The sequence below is a fragment of the Amborella trichopoda genome, chromosome 11, assembly GCF_054954075.1.
Source record: "Amborella trichopoda isolate Santa Cruz 75 chromosome 11, AtrichopodaSantaCruz75HAP2 v2.0, whole genome shotgun sequence".
Taxonomy (NCBI): domain Eukaryota; kingdom Viridiplantae; phylum Streptophyta; class Magnoliopsida; order Amborellales; family Amborellaceae; genus Amborella; species Amborella trichopoda.
This window is the reverse complement of record NC_142346.1, coordinates 44,931,022-44,948,134: the sequence shown is the minus strand read 5'-3', so window position 1 is coordinate 44,948,134 and position 17,113 is coordinate 44,931,022. Positions and strand designations below refer to the sequence as shown.

At 33.5% G+C, this 17,113-nt stretch overlaps 1 protein-coding gene across 4 annotated transcripts; it reads left to right on the top strand.

Moving 5' to 3' along the window:
* Window positions 1-6,605: 6,605 nt before the first annotated feature.
* Window positions 6,606-16,225, top strand: LOC18448410 (isocitrate dehydrogenase [NADP]). Of its 4 annotated transcripts, none has more exons than XR_967122.3 (16): window positions 6,606-6,768; window positions 8,371-8,414; window positions 8,545-8,654; window positions 8,902-8,939; window positions 9,147-9,224; window positions 9,365-9,418; window positions 9,503-9,604; window positions 9,698-9,789; window positions 9,926-10,029; window positions 10,287-10,355; window positions 10,491-10,606; window positions 10,938-10,972; window positions 13,118-13,260; window positions 14,010-14,132; window positions 15,290-15,534; window positions 15,803-16,225. XR_967122.3 is itself a non-coding variant. In XM_011630300.3 (16 exons), exons 1-16 carry the CDS (start codon window positions 6,720-6,722, stop codon window positions 15,810-15,812), a joined length of 1,254 nt encoding a protein of 417 aa, XP_011628602.1. In that variant the 5' UTR covers window positions 6,606-6,719; the 3' UTR covers window positions 15,813-16,225. The 4 variants fall into 4 exon arrangements, 3 of the variants coding, with proteins under 3 accessions (XP_011628602.1, XP_006858533.1, XP_011628603.1); XM_011630300.3 differs by having other exon boundaries at window positions 15,290-15,376; XM_006858471.4 differs by having other exon boundaries at window positions 15,290-15,387.
* The last annotated feature ends 888 nt before the right edge of the window (window positions 16,226-17,113 follow it).

Genomic DNA, 17,113 nt, shown 5'->3' with positions numbered 1-17,113 from the left:
TATGAGGATGTTGAGATGGATAGGTGACAATACAAAAATGGATAGAATTCAAAATGAATACATTTGGAAGAACTAAAGTGTGACTCCAATCGACAATCATATAAGAGAAAGTAGACTTAGGTGGGCTGACTGTGTGCTAGTACAACACTTGTTAAGAGGTGCGAGTCGATTAACGTATAAGACAAAAAAAGATAAAGGATAGACTTAAAATGACACGGATGAAAATAGTACAAAAAAAAAAAAGGGGATTTATAGCCTCGCTAAGGGTATAACCCTTGATAGAGTAGAATAGTGGACAAGCATCCATGTAGTTGATCTTATATATTTATCCCAAAAAAAAAAAAAACGACCCTGACAACAATAAATTTTATAATAAAATACCAAATAGGTAAAACCAGTGTTTAAAAAATCGTCGAGTCGAATCGGATTCGCCCAGTTCGACTCGAAAATCGCTACAAAACGCACCGAATCGGGACAAAAAACGGGAATCGCCCCTGTCAAGAGAGAACCGCTCGTGATTCTGTCCGAGTCCAAATAGTAGAATCGCGAGTTACCCGGAAGAACACGGTCTGAACAGTGTTCTTCACGGGATTTCGATTTTTTTTGTCTTTTTTTTATCGATTTTCAACGTTTTCAGCCTTTTGAACGAATATTTCAGGCTTTAATTCAAATTTCGAATCATTTTCACTCAATAAAAGGAATTAAAGCCCACCGTTTTTTATCAACAAATTTGGTTCGCAGAGTGAGTTTTAGGGTTTCCGTCATTTTTACGATTTCAATTGAAATAAAGCTTCATTTTTTGTAAAATTTCAGGCTTAGTGATTGTAAGAGTGTTGGTCAGAATTTTGTGTTCTTAATTTGTGATTATCTTGGAGGAATGTATATCAATTTTGAGTTTGAAGGCACGGATGTACGAAGAACAGGTAAAAACTCGGGTTTTTTTTTTTTTTTTTTCCCATTTGATCAAATCCAGTCAATGTTTTACAAATCATGTATTAAATTTATAGGGTTTTTATTCTTTGTAGTATTGTTTATCATTAAATATATTCAATTTGATTATATATTATTCAATTTGAGTTGGATTTTATAGAAAATAAGAGTGATGTCTATTAACAAAACAGTGGACTGTTTTTTGTTTTTTTTTTCCACCATTTTCATGATTTCAATTGAAATAAAGCTTCATTTTTTGTAAAATTTCAGGCTGAGTGATTGTAAGAGTGTTGATCAGATATTTGTGTTCATAATTTGTGATTATCTTGGAGGAATACATATAAATTTTGAATTAGAAGGCACGGATGCACGAAAAACATGTAAAAACTCAGTTTTTTTTTTTTTTTTCCCCATGCGATCAAATCCAATCAATATTTTACAAATCATGTATTTAATTTATAGGGTTTTGATTCTTTGTAGTGTTGTTTATCATTAGATAAATTCAATTTGATTATATTTATCCAATTTGAATTGGATTTTATAGAAAATAAGAGTGATGTATGTTAAAAAAAAAGTGGATTGTGTTATTTTTTTTTCCCGCCATTTTCACAATTCCAGTAAATATTTTGCAAATAATATGTTAAATTTTAGGGTTTTGATTCGTTATAGTGTTGTTTATCACCTCATGTATTCAATTTTATTTGATTTATTCAAATTGAGATTGATTTTTGAGATTGAATGACTGATGTTTGTAAAGAACTGGTTTTTTATTTATTTATTTATTTATTTATGATCAATTTTTTTGAGAAATCATGATTTTTCGAAAAATTATTTTTGATTATCATGAGGAATTAAACAATTTTTTTTATTTTTATTGTTAAATTTCTAGTTCAAAAAGTTGCGTGTTGATAGATTATTTATGCAAAAAAATACATGTTATTATATTTGTAATGCAAAACTGCATTTTTTAATTTGTTATTAATGCAAAAAAATACATTAACAAATACATGTTGTTAAAGTGTATTATATTTTTAATGCAGTTTTGCATTAAAAAAGTATTTTTAATTTTTTAAATTTCTAAACTGTATTATCATGAGGAATTAAAGTGAATATCATTGTAAAAAAATCGTGGCATGTTGTTATATTTTTAATGCAAAACTGTATTTTTTAATTTGTTGTTAATGCAAAAAAATACATTAACAAATACATGTTGTTAAACTGTATTAATGCAGTTTTGCATTAAAAAAGTATTTTTTAATTTTTTAAAATTTTAATGCAAAAAATACATGTTGTTAAATTGTATTATCATGAGGAATTAAAGTGAATATCATTGTAAAAAAATCGTGGCATGTTGTTATATTTTTAATGCAAAACTATATTTTTTAATTTATTCTTAATGTAAAAAAATACATTAACAAATACATGTTGTTAAACTGTTTTATATTTTTAATGCAGTTTTGAATTAAAAAAGTATTTTTAATTTTTAAAATTTTAATGCAAAAAATACATGTTGTTAAACTATATTATCATGAGGAATTAAAGTGAATATCATTGTAAAATATCATGTATGATAATTATATTAGCTTGCAATTATCAATTTTATTAATAAAATTTTAATGCAAAAAATGTATGTTCTTGATAATTGCGTTGTAGGCATGTTTGGAGCTTGCTTTTTTTACTATATTATCTTGCATATTTGTAATTGAGATGTATGAATATTTGGCATGTGTGACTTATACAGACTTTTTTTTATCTATAATGTTGCATAAATATTTTTTTTTCTCAGTAGGAACTAATTCATATTTGTCGAAATAAAAATTTATGACAAGTCCATATGTATTGGCATTGTGAATTACTATACCATTGTAAATATTTTTTTTATTGATATTATATCAATGTAAATATATTGTTCTTTATGTAGTAGCTGATATAGGCTATTTTTATCTATAATGTTGCATAAATAAATTATTTTTCCTAGTAAGAATTAAAATATTTTTGTCAATAGAAGTATTTTGCATTAACTAACAAATATAACTTCATGAACTACCCCTACATATTATCACTACACATGGTGATTATTTTTCATGTTCAAAGTCAAGTTAATTTTTAACCTTTTACATTTTAAAGTTGAACCATGGCAAGATCTGCAGAAGACCCTGCACAGCAACATGGGGTCAGACTTGATCCCAACAAAAAAGACAAAATTATTTGTAATTACTGCCAAAAAGTGATAAGTAGTGAGGTACATAGGTTCAAGCAACACTTTACAAGGGTTAAGGGAGATGTTTCTACGTACAATAGTGTCCCTAATAATGTAAGAAAGTAGATGACGTCATTTCTCAAGGCTACCAAAGGAAAAAAATTACAAGGCAGAGGATGAATGAGGAGATAGCTAGTTTATATACGATATCAAGCAGGAATGATCTAGAAGAGCAATATAATAATGACTTGGAGATGGCCACAATAATGAGTTTACGTGAAACATACCAGAGGGAACGCGAGTTTAGAATGCTTGGTGGTTATGACATGGGCATGCATGGTGGGCCTAGCTCAGACATGCATGGTGGGCCTAGCTCAGACATGCATGGCGGGCCCAGCTTGAGCATGTATGGCGGGCCTAACTCAAATATGTATGGAGGAGTTGGTGGCAATATGTACCAAGAAGAATTAAACGTTGAAGAAATTGTTTCTAGGTTACTTAGGAGTGCCAGTATTGCAGGTCATAGTCGTATAGACCCATTTCTCTCAAAGCCTAAGTTACAACAGATGACCCTAAAAGGCATGGTTAAAAGTACAAGAAACATGTCGGGGAGATATGTTGGTAAATGGTTCTACAATAAAGGTATTCCCTTTGATGCAGCCAATAGCCCATATTTTCCACTTATGGTCAATGCAATCCAGAGAGCCGGGCCCAGGGTAAAACCCTCGATGGTATATGAGCTTAGTGGGCCAATATTAGATGAAGAAGTGGAGGAAATTACAAAGTGGATTGAAGAATATAAACAGAGTTGGCCAAGGACAGGCATTACTCTCATGAGTGATGGTTGGTTGAATAAAGTTAGCAAAAAGGAGTTTTTAAACTTCTTGGCCTATTCCCTAAAAGGTACTGTTTTTTTGTCTAGCAAAAACGTATCAGGGACGAAGAAGGATGCAAACTTCTACGTACGACTATATGATCAGATCGTTGAGGAGGTGGGAGATAAGCATGTAGTCCAGTTTGTTACGGACAATGCGCGTGCATGTGTTTCTGCAGGCAGCAAGTTGATGGATAAGATGAAGCATCTAGTATGGACCCCGTGTGCTGCACACAACATCGATCTTATGTTAAAGGAGATCAGTGAGATCAAAACTGTGAAGGAGACTCTAAAGGAAGCAAGGTTAGTGTCGAGATTTATATACAACCACTCTAAAATTTTATTTCTGTTTAGAGAACACTCTAAGAAAAAAGAGATAATCAGGCCTGCCATAACCCACTTTATGACCGATTACTTAGTTGTGGACTCTATTCGGGAATCTGAAGGTACATTAAAGAGATTGTTTACCTGTGAAGAGTGGTTAAATGACCGCCTCTCGAAGTCCAGTACCGATATAAAAGTGGACGACATAGTCTCAAATAAGAGGTTTTGGTCTCGATGTTCCAGTGTTGTAGAGGTCACTGCCCCTTTGGTCAGGGTGTTAAGAATGATGGATGCTGACAAGAAAGCTACCATGGGCATCCTTTATGAAGGTATCGAGAGGGCGAAATCAGCTATTGGGGCAAAGTGTATTTTTGCTAGCAAAGTGATCGAGATTATAAAAATGAGGTGGAATACCAAATTTGGACGTCCAATTCATTATGCTGGTAAATATATATTTATATCATTAGAATGTTTCATTTTAAATCATTTTTTTATGAAATTGTAAATGACATTTTTCTATCTACATATTTTCTAGATTACTACTTCAACCCAAAATTTTTCTATTTGACACCTGAACATCCCCACAAGATTATGGAAGGGGTCAAATACATTATTGCAAGGTTGGAGAGAAGCCATCGAAACCAAGTAGCAGCAATACAAGAGGTATTATTTAATGTTTGGGTAAGAACTTCATTGAGTTGTTATATTTGTGAGGAATAATGCACTAAAACGAAATATATTTGTTTTAGCTTACTATGTATAGGGGTGCTATAGGATCCTTCGGAACTAGACTTGCCAGGAATTCTCGAACTAAGATGGATCCAGGTTATCCCCTTGCGAATATTTTGTTCATTCATTTATTTAATCTTATGAATTGTTTTGGCCCTTACAATGCTTTTTACATTTTAATCCAGCTGAATGATGGGAGATATATGGTACTGATGCACCTCACCTAAAGAGGATAGTAATTAAGGTGCTCTCCCATATATGTTTTGCTACTGGCTGTGAGCACAACTTGAGTACGTTCCAATGGTTGCACACTACTAAGAGGAATCAACTCGCTTCGGATAAACTTCATAAACTAGTCTACGTTCATTATAACTTAAAACTCCGAAAGCGACAAATAAGAAGAAAGCTTGAAGACTATGGGCCGATAGACTTGGGCACAATATTTGTCACAGACACAGCAGACCAATGGGTAGTAGAAAAAGAGGAGCCAGTGTTACACAAGAGAGCGCTCCTTGAGGCTATCGGTGAGGAAGATCTTGAAGAAGGTGATGAGCAACATGATAGAGGAAGCAGCCAGCCAACGTATCCACAATTCATCGGAGATGTCGGTAATATTGCACCTAATGAGGGAGGGTGGAAATGGGGTCTGAGGGAAAATGAGAGCGATGATGATTCTGAGGCCACCCTATCCCAGCCATATTATTCACATATCGAGTCCCAACAGCAACAGTGTAGGGATGAGCACAACAGTGTAGGTGAGCATGAAGGATGGACAAGCTTCGGGGATTTTGGATTGGGAACACAACAGAACACCAACACTCAGGGATTTGGGTATAGTCAGACGCTTGTTAATATCGATGATTCGTTTTTAGATCGAATCAATGAATTGTCAAACAAATTCAATCAATGACACCAACGTGACCAAGAAGAAGAACGACGTCGTCTATCATTTTATTTTTAGATCGTATGTTATTAAATTATGCTTTATTGTAGTCCATGTATGTTGATATACTTATTCCATGATAATTCTATGTTTATCTTTTTGTGTGATGTAAATTAAATGATAAATAGTAGTTCATGCAGGAAAATAACATATTAATATTCGCATATTCATGCAAAGAAATGAAAATTCTTAATGGAGTGCCCTCATTTCTTATTGAATTATTAAAAAATAATATTTATAATAAATTTTAATAATTTTTTCAAATTTTTTTGAAACTTTATTCTGACTGATTCATCCAATTTTTTATTTAAATCTCTGATTCACCGATTCAGATCGATTTTTCAGGTGCCCAACCCTGGTCACCGCTCCGCTTTTTAAACCATTGGGTATAACATATGATTTTAGAAAGTTCTCATCCTATTTAGAGAAGAGGCATTGAGTGACCTACAAAAAAGTCAAGTACCTTTAGGTAACTCTATGCAAAGTTTGGTGGCATTTTCGTCAAACAGTCGAGAGATTTATGGATATTACGCTCATATTGCAATGGTATTTTCGTCAATTGACGTGTTAATCTCTCTATTTATGGAAGCCAACTCTACGTTTCCGTCTCTGTCTCTGTCTCTACTCGCCTCCAACTGTGAAATACGAGAGAGAGAGAGCTTAGAATATCGAAGAACTTTCTCTCTCTAACCCGCTTTCTCTCTCCTTTTTCCGAAGCCATGGCTTTCGAGAAGATCCATGTCCAGAATCCAATCGTTGAAATGGACGGTACGAAAAAAACTGTATTTTTTCTTTTATTATTTCTTTTGGGAAACTCCAAATTTCCTTTTTCTTTAAATCATTTCCTCATTGTTCTTTTCGGTTTCAGATCTCATATTGCAAATATTTTCTTCCAATATTTTGAAATTTTTTTTTTTGAGTGAAGTTTACTGTTACAATATTTTGAATATTTTTGTTTTGTTTCAAATGGTTTGAATCTTTTATCATCATTTTTGAGATTTTTTTTTGAAAGCTATCGTTTTTTAACTTCTCCAATGGTTTTATTTATATTTTATCATGTAAACTGGATATTAATTTATTTTTCCCTTTATTTGATTTACCATTGAACATATGTTTGCGATCTGAGCAATTTTTTCTATAAATAACAGTTTTAGACTTTTAGCTGTTTATTTTGACTCTTCAGGACACTGAGATAATAAAGATTTATATTTTTTTTATTGATGATATAAATTTTAATTGGTTGATATTTGCAAGTCTTTTAAGTCAATACTTATATCTGATTTAGTTCTTTTTCAATGTGACGATTCACTCTGTAAGTATCACAGATCACGAAAACTTCCTTTTTTAAATAAATTTTTAGAATAACAAAATAAAGTTGTATTTTTTTGGTTGTAGTGATTAACAGTGGGGTGGGGAAATTTTACACAAAATTTTTAATTTTTTAGCAATTTGATTAATTCGTTAGAGTTACTTTCTTCAATGGAATGGGTTAAAGGTATAATTTTTTTAATTATGATATAAGTTCGTAAAAGGGAGTAAAAAATAAATATTTGTTTGAAAAATTTTCAATTCATTTAGCATATAAGTTTGTAAAAGGAAGTAATTATCCAAAGATAATAATTACTTGAGTTAATTATCAAAGGAAGACAATTCATTTACCTTATAAGTTAATTATCAAAAGATAATAATTTATTATTTGAGTTATCTTTTTTTTTAAAGAATGAATTATGCAAAAAACATAGCTGATTTCAGTGCAAAGGACCACCCGCAATGATTTGGTCACATGTAGGTTGATTGATTCCTACCTGAATCAATAAAGTGGACAATTAAGAATTATCTAAATAAATAAACAAATAAACCAATCAATTTGGAGCTTATTTGAGACCATGTGACTAATACACCCCTGATGTGTGTGAAAATTTCATTAGCACTCAATATGACACTGACCCACATCTTTGCAAACAATTAATAAATGTACTCATTATAATCCAAAAACTATTTGATGTTAGGCTTTTTTACTGCAATGATATAATTGTTCGTTTTCTATGACTATATACAATAAATCATCATTCCCAGCGTGAAATAAAATAAAATAAAATTAAGCAGTAAATCTTATATGTTACTTTTATGTAATTTCATAGTAGAAGTTCTCTTTAATTGAAGAGGGTAGTTTGCAGTTTTCATTTTGTGAATCTGTCTTGGTTTTAGGGACTGTTTAATGTGTGTGTCTATATATATTTATTTATTTATGATCAGTACACACCCAAAAAATTCCATTCTCTTGGCTGAATCTAGCAGAAATAATTCATAGTCTTTAATTATGATAATTTACTGGTTTGTTGTTTAACTTTCATGATTGACTTGATGTAGGTGATGAGATGACCCGAATTATCTGGCAAATGATAAAGGACAAGGTATATAATATGCACCATTTACCTTTCTTTTTTCTTAAGAGGACCTGTGTTTTTAAATGCATGTTTAGGAATTGAACTCAGTTTTATTCAACCGATGAAAAACTGAATTTGTTTTTCTTGTATCTTGCAGCTTATTTTCCCATTCCTTGAATTGGATATCAAGTATTTTGATTTGGATCTTATGAGCCGTGATGCTACTGATGATCGAATCACAGTTGAAAGTGCTGAAGCAACCCTAAAGTATGACATAATGCTTTCCCTGCTTTTTCTGTGTGGACTCCAAGATATTTAGCTCATGAAGTTGTGTCAAAGTTCTGAATAAAATTCTGTTGCTTATCTTTTATACGGCAAGGATGCTTGATTTTGATTTTTTTTTTTCCATTACGTGGTATTGCAATTTGTATTCTGGTGATAATCTATAAACTTTAGAAGTTAAATTTAAAATAGGCATGTATGTTATGCTGAGTTTGACTTGACTCCTTTGCAGGTATAATGTGGCCATCAAATGTGCAACTATAACTCCAGGTGTGCCTTGCTATTTTGATATTTCACTTCTCTATTAAGTTTGAACATCTGTCCACGATGTTATTTCTTAGTTTCTTGTTTAATTTTAATTGTTGCATGCTGTGCTCCCTAAATATATATGCTTTTGGATATTTTATTCAATATATAGAGATGCAGAGAGCAGGATGTGTTTGGATTGTGATCATTTGTGGCATGTCTAAATTATAGATGAAGCTCGTGTTAAGGAATTTGGCTTAAAAGCCATGTGGAGGAGTCCTAATGGCACAATTAGGAACATATTAAATGGTAAATAATTAATTTATAATGTTATTTTTTTTCCTTGTTGTAATATCCCAACAAATATTTTTTCTCATGTTGGGTTATAGTAAAATTCATTGCATTCTTTTGGGTTGCTTGCTGAGTGAAATATCTAATTGTTAATTCAGGTACTGTCTTTAGAGAGCCCATTATGTGCAAGAACATCCCTCGTCTTGTTCCAGGTATAATATATTTTGAATCAGTGATCCAACATTTAAAGTTTGACTATAGTTTATGCTTACCTTACTCATGGTTATTGGAAGCAGGATGGACAAAGCCTATATGCATTGGAAGGCATGCTTTTGGTGACCAATACAAAGCAACTGATACAGTGATAAGAGGCCCTGGAAAGTTGAAATTGGTTTATGGTAAGTATCAAATAATATTATTGTGTTTCTATTTTCTGTGTATCCACCTTGGAACGACATGTCTGATTTTCTATTGTCTGATAATGTTTGCAGTTCCACATGGTGAGGGAGAAAAGACTGAATTAGAGGTGTTTGACTTCAAAGGGGCTGGTGGAGTTGCTTTGTCCATGTACAACACAGATGAGGTTCTTATTCTTCTCTCTTTTATTCCTCATATGGATCTTTATCTAAAATTGTGCTTTCTAATCTATCAAAAAAAATGGAAACAGAAAGGCTTTCTTTATCTGTAGCTTTAAATTCATTTGATTCCTTCAATGGCAGTCTATTGGTGCCTTTGCGGATTCCTCAATGACTGTGGCATATGAGAAGAAGTGGCCACTCTATCTCAGTACCAAGAACACGATCTTAAAGAAATATGATGGGAGGTATGATCTTGTTTAGTGACTGAATAGTTTGTTACCATTCGATTCTCTAGCTCAGTTAGGTTGGATATTTTGCCCCAGATTACAGTTTGCAATATATTTTGACAAAACCTAATGAAGTCATCTAAATTGTATCTGTAGATGTTATTAAGAAGAAAAAGAGAATTGGGAGAATGAGTACTGCCATCTTATTTCATGAAAATGATCTCTCTTGTGCTTTGCTATTTGTCTAACTTTTGGGGTGGAAATTATTATATCAGGTTCAAGGATATCTTTCAGGAGGTGTATGAATCACAATGGAAGTCTAAGTTTGAGGCTGCAGGGATCTGGTAGGCTCTCTCTCCAATATATTATAATATATTCTCACACACATACATGGTCAGAAAGAAGGGGGGGGTGGGAGAGGAGAGAGAGAGTTCTTATGTTTTCTTGGATCTAACCTGCTTGTTAATGAATATAAAAAGGTATGAACATAGACTTATTGACGATATGGTAGCTTATGCTCTCAAGAGCGAAGGTGGTTATGTATGGGCCTGCAAGAATTATGATGGTGATGTTCAGAGTGATTTCTTAGCTCAAGGTGTGTTGATATTTATTTGTTCTATTCTGTTGTCTGCAAGTAGTGCCTTTCCAAAAATATATGAATATTTTCTTAGGAGATTATTCCCTACACAGCCTATTTATGCTGTGCTACACAGCTGATAATAGCTGCTGGATACTCTAGCTGTATATGTTATAACTTCCCATGGTTACCATTAGGCCTAATATTCTCAGGCTGGATACTCTAGCTGTATGTTATAACTTTCCATGGTTACTATTGGGCTTAATATTCTCAGGATTTAACTATGTACTTTCTTTTTATATTAAAGATTCATTTATTAAAGGATACCAAATGCTTTTCTTATTTACAGGGTTTGGGTCACTCGGAATGATGACATCTGTTCTGGTATGTTTGAAGAATGTAATTGTAATATGCATATGCTTATCTTTGTTGTTGTGTGAGAATATAGAGCTCTATTATTTTTAATTATGTGATTTTTTTTTCAATGTTTACAGTAGGGTGCACTACCGATTCATGATGTGTTGTTTATGGTTTCTCTTATATGATGTCTTCTGTGGTATACGTAGGGCTACTGCATAAGACTGTTGTCCTGTGAACTTATTTAAAAGAAACAAAAAAGAAAAGAAATCAAAGGACAGAACATGAGCAAAAAATGCAAAGATGTCAATAACATAGAGAATTACGTAGCAGAAGACACAATTTAAGGTCTAGATGGTTGAGGGGGAGAGTCAGAACGTCAGCCAATCAGGACCACACATCTGGCAGTTTTAGTTGTCTGAAGTATAGCTGTTAAAAGTATTTTGATGTGCCCTTTGTTTAGGAACCAGTCTGGAATTTCACAGGGCAGCAAAGTATGCATTCAGTTAAAAGAAACATGCTTCAGAGGAGCCAGGTTTCAAGATAAATAATCAAGGGGAAGAAACCCATATTATGGTAATTACAATTTATTGTTAGTTATTATGTATGAAAATTTTACTAATATTTTATAAGTTTTAACACAAGGACAATCCCTATACACAACCATTGATAGCTGTTATGGGTTAATGCAATGTTGAAGTACAAACTTCTGCTACAAGAGCTATATATATACAATTATCCGTCAAAGTAAGTTTTGAAGGCAACTTTCATGGGAGTTCCTGGCCTCCTCTTGAATGATGAAAATAAAACAAGAGATATAAATTGATGATTCTTGATCTTTCCATGGACCAGACTTCAAGGATGTTGTCATTAGTGAATGGTTTCAGCGGATAGCTGGGTGTCACAGCAGTTGATATTTATTTATGTTTTTTTTATTGGGTTTGGGGTGGGGGATGGGGGAGATCAACTTCTTCTGGGGTTTATGATGACTGTGGTGGCAAATAAGTTGAAGTTTGTGTAAGCAATGTTGAAGGAGAGTTAGTTTTTTCTGTTTGAGAGGGCATTTCCTAATTATTGCAACTGGTGGTAGAGATGTATCCATTTTCAAAGACTTCGAGTGGGAAGATAAGTGTTTCTTTAATAATAGACAATTATTAACTTATTATCATTTTAAGACAAAAGATACTACAGATGAAGCAGCCTATAGCTAGCGCATAGTGCAAGCAGACAAAACATCTAGCAAGGGGAATTTTTATTACCTACACTTTTTCAAAACATGTCCAATTAACATTGTGATCATTGATCAATTTCATGAAAAGGACTGAACTCCTATAACTCTAGATCTCATCATCCATCAAATGTACGGTCTGTATTTTACTGTTTGACTCAGAATTAATTTCTTCCATCAATAACTTTCTCAAAAAAAAAAAAAAATTTAATTTCTTCCATCAATGCACACACACAGAATACTGCATAATTCGAAATAGTGCGAGCTGACAAAAATACTTAACTAGAGCATAGTGCGAGCTGATAAAATACCTAGCTGTGTAGGGGAGTTTTATTACCAAAATGTTTTTAAAATATTATCCAATTTTTATTGCAATCAATTTCGTAATAGAAAAATTGAACTCTTATAACCCTAGATCATATCATCCATCAAATGAACAGTCTGCGTTTACTGTTCGAGTCAGAATTTATTTCCATCAATGTACATACTCAGTGGATTGCCTAACATATAGAAATAAATTCAAGCAGCCTAGAATAAAGCCTCTCTTAGCAGTTATTCAATTGATTGGTACTAAAGACTAAAGATGACTACTCTTAGTTCTTTAAGTAGTTGTGCATTGACCAACTGCGAACCCGAATCCATAAAAGATGATGCCTTGCTTCATATAATTCTAACCGCCTATATTCTAATTTTATTTAGTGTGGTGTATTTTTTCTACTTAGTTTTTTATAGCGCCATATTTTTTCAAAATATTTAATTGATGCTGGTCATGGATGCTATTCTATGGTATTGGTACTCCAAAGGTCCATTTTTAGCGATAGATTCTGGAGATTAATACCATATACCTTGAAGTACCATATACCATATTCCCTTGGATTATGCTATAGTATCCTGATTCTTTTTTTGCACTATGATTATGTCTAGTAATATCTGTGGAATTTCAGGTGTGCCCTGATGGGAAGACCATTGAAGCCGAAGCTGCACATGGCACAGTTACTCGCCACTATCGTGTCCATCAGAAGGGTGGAGAAACAAGCACGAATAGCATTGCCTCCATATTTGCATGGTCCAGGGGACTCGCCCACAGGTATTTTCATGTCTAATGCATAAGATAGATGCATATATACATATATCTGTAGGTACATTACATGATTACATACATGCATGCATCACACACAGGATTGCAATAAAAGACTGTGTATACACATAGGCACCGAATGCCACACGAAATTTTAGGTATAATGCTGTATTTTCTTCCGCCCATTTTAGAGCGAGTCCAAATATGGTCCCCCGAAGTGCAGCCGAAACACCCGAAGGCTTAAAAAGAAAAAAAAAAATGAAAAAGAAAAACACGTACCTCTGTTCCCAAAAGGACATGCAGGTTTTTAGGCCTGTCCATAAAGGTAAGCCGGGCTATTTTATTTGATATTACTATAACTCATGCAAGCAAACCTATAATAGGTGCATACATATATGAATACTGGTCATGCATTGGGAAGGATCACCCACCTTAGCACTGTCCAACATTTGGGGCTGTTAATTATTATTTTTATTTTTTACTAAATTTCATTAATATCAAAAGCGATGTACATGTATGTCTATATCCTTCTTTAAAGATGAATCTATGCAGGACAGACTCTTTAGGCGCTATTACTCAATTTGGATACCTCTTTTTACTGACCAGAGTGTGTGTGTCTTCAAGGACTCCATTTGGGCAAATTGTGTGTGTGTGAGTGAGAGAGAGAGAGAGAGAGAGAGAGAGAGAGAGAGTGGTTTAGAAGTATGGTTATATGGATTTACGATTCTTCATATAGATGGGTTGTGCTTTTTCTATAGGGCAAAACTGGATGACAACGCAAGGTTGAAGGAGTTTGCAGAGAAGCTGGAAGCTGCATGTGTGGGGACAGTGGAGTCTGGGAAGATGACCAAGGATCTTGCTCTTATCATCCATGGTTCCAAGTAAGTTTTCTTCTATGAAAGGAAGCAACATCTAATGTTGTGATTTTAGACTACGACGCGGTAGCATGCGGCCAAGCCCGCACATGTAGAAATGTGGGCTTGGCAATAAATAATATAATTTGATCCTAATTTTTAGAGAATATATAATCTTTAACATGGAGATCATGAATATGAATTTATTTTTGGAAAAACTAGAAATAATAATTATATTTTTTTGATAGTGAAATAATAATTATATTAAGAAAACATTTGGACCGTTAGTTATGATTGTTTTTAGATGGACCACCTATGTGCATTATCTTTAAGATGAATGCTTTATACCTCTAGACCGCATATTGTAGAATTGCGGTCCAGGCCGCATGAAACAATTGTTGTTTAGACTATAATTCCAAACCTTAGTTCTTAATCTTCTGGAGGGAAGTAAGAAAACAAGCTCACTGTTTCAACTGAGCGAAGTACTTTCAAGACTTGAGGGAAAAAACGAGAGAGTGAAGCATTTAAAATGTGATGAAGAATACTTGTTTTCGAGGGAGGGTATGATTTAAGTTTCTTGGGATATACCTTTTACTGTGAGTCAACCCGTCCAAAATCCATCTTAGAGGTGCATTTTGGAACCAAACTTTTACAGGTCTAACATCTCAACTACCACGATCATGAATTTATAAAAAACTGAATATTGAGCCTTAAAAATAATCTATTTTGTTTTCGTAAAAAAAAAAGAAGATCTATTTCATAATTTTTTTGGACAGTTTTTTTTGGGTAATTAAAAGATCAATTTTGATTTTTTTGGACTGTTCATTTCAATTCTTTAGACATCAGGTCTTTTTACTGTTTTTGGAGCTCCAAACAAATGAATTCAAGGTGGAACTAGATTTGTAGTGATTTGGGATGTGTCTTGGGTCCATATTCCTTGAAAACAAGGGCAATGCACGAGTCAGCCTACTCATCACAAACATTTTTTTATTCGTTTGGGAAGGAACTCATTTGTGTGTATGGAAATTTCACTATCTCGTGATTCAAAAAATCCATTGGCTCTTTCCTGCAGTTTTCCCTTATCTAGTCTAAAAGACAAACCCCACCCCTCTCTCTTCTACAATGTAAGTCCAGAGTTTTGAGATGCTTAATATAAACATCTTATGTATTTTTGGTGATGGCAGGGTGACTAGAGAGCATTATTTGAACACTGAGGAATTCATCGATGCAGTGGCTGACGACCTCAAATGCAGGCTTTCCCCCAAGCCAAAGTTGTAACTCGGTCATAAATCGTAGTTCTCTTGTGATACTTGGCTTTAAAAATAAAGAAAATACTGATTATTAAACACTTGAATGAAAATCAAGAAAACAAAATAAAGGGTCGAGTGCTGGGACCTCGTGGTTTGGAGCTCTTCGTCTCAACCATGAGGTGCGGCCTCGAAACCCTTTTTTTTTTCCTTTTCTCTATCCTTTATTTTCCCTAATTTGAGAGAGGATTTTTCAGTTGAATTATGTGTGTGCGAGAGGATTCTTCAGTTGAATTATGTGTGTGTGTGTGTGAGAGAGAGAGAGAGAGAGAGAGGATTTTTTCAGTTGAAATATGTGTCATTTTGGTTTGCTTATCATGGGTAATGTTTTTTATTTAAAATTAGAGATGGAGGGCGTTGGGTGATGGGATTTGCTTGTGAACTTTGCAGGTGCGTATGAGCTTGTGCCCTGTTTTGCTCAAGCGTAGTATGGAGCTGTTCTTGGCAATGTGGAATTGAGGTGGGATTATGGTTTTCCTTAATGAAAATGAGATAAGCAATTATCTTTGTTTTCGTAATTTATTACGAACTCTTTTGGTTCTCTTGCAAGGGTTTTGATTCTCTCTCTTGCTCGTTTCTCAATCATATATTTCTGTTCTACTCACTTGTGACTCGCTCTACAAATGCTCTTCCCCCATACTCTCTCTCTGTCTCAATATTTAGAAAGTGGGTATATTTTGGTAGATTGCTAAGAATTTTGCTATGTAACTCATGAGATTGGCTGAAGTTTTTCCTACTAAGTAGGATGCTACTTGTTCTTTGCATCATTTAAGTGGCCTCATGGCTATGAAATAAAAGATATTTTGGAACCAATTCAGTCTGAAAGGAATTCGACAGAGCGGCATGTGAGGGAAAGCTTTTCGTGTGATCTCAACCACATGTATGGTATATTTGACTCCTAATTTTTGCCATCGGATTGAGTAGATGGTTGAGTGGGTTGAGCCACTGTCATATAAGTTCTCTCTTGAGCATTAGATCTTGATCCGACGGCTCAAGATTATTTTATTTTTAATTTATATTTTATAAATCATATTGGAGGTGAAATTTGAGGCATGCATATCTCACAAAGTGTACATAAAGGTGTACAAGATACAAATAATAAAAAAAAATATTTCTTGTGATAAAAACTTATCAGAATACCATTAAAACTTTTGGGAGCATTTTGGTCTTTTATGAGATTTTATTATTATTAATTTATCTTTTTTCTAGGTGCACCCCAAGTAAGGAGATGGGATGCCCTATATTTCAAGCAGAAAGGTTTTTTAGAAAAAAATATAAAAAAACAATGTATCGACGTGACATTATGATATGAGCAATTGTAGCTGTCGATTCAGATTGAATAGCTGATAAGTAGGGTTACATATAAGTTTATATGTAGTTGGGTCACATAGAGCTTTCCCTAAAAAAATAAAATAGAAGTGGAGTTGTTTCTCTTCTCCTGCATGCCATCCATGAGCTCCCTCAACCAAAAGCCAGGCTAGGAGGGTTTTAGATACACAGCTTTTAATAATAATAATAATAATAACTAGGCTATTTGGTAATTTGAAAAAAAAAAACCTTGATCTAAAAGGGGTTGTCCAATTTTTGGTTGGCAATATCGTGTCGAAGAAGTAAAAATTTTATTATTTTCATAACTAATTATTTAGTGACTCTTAAATAGATGCCAAATTCAATTTTTTTTTCTTCTCAAGCAGCTCTTTT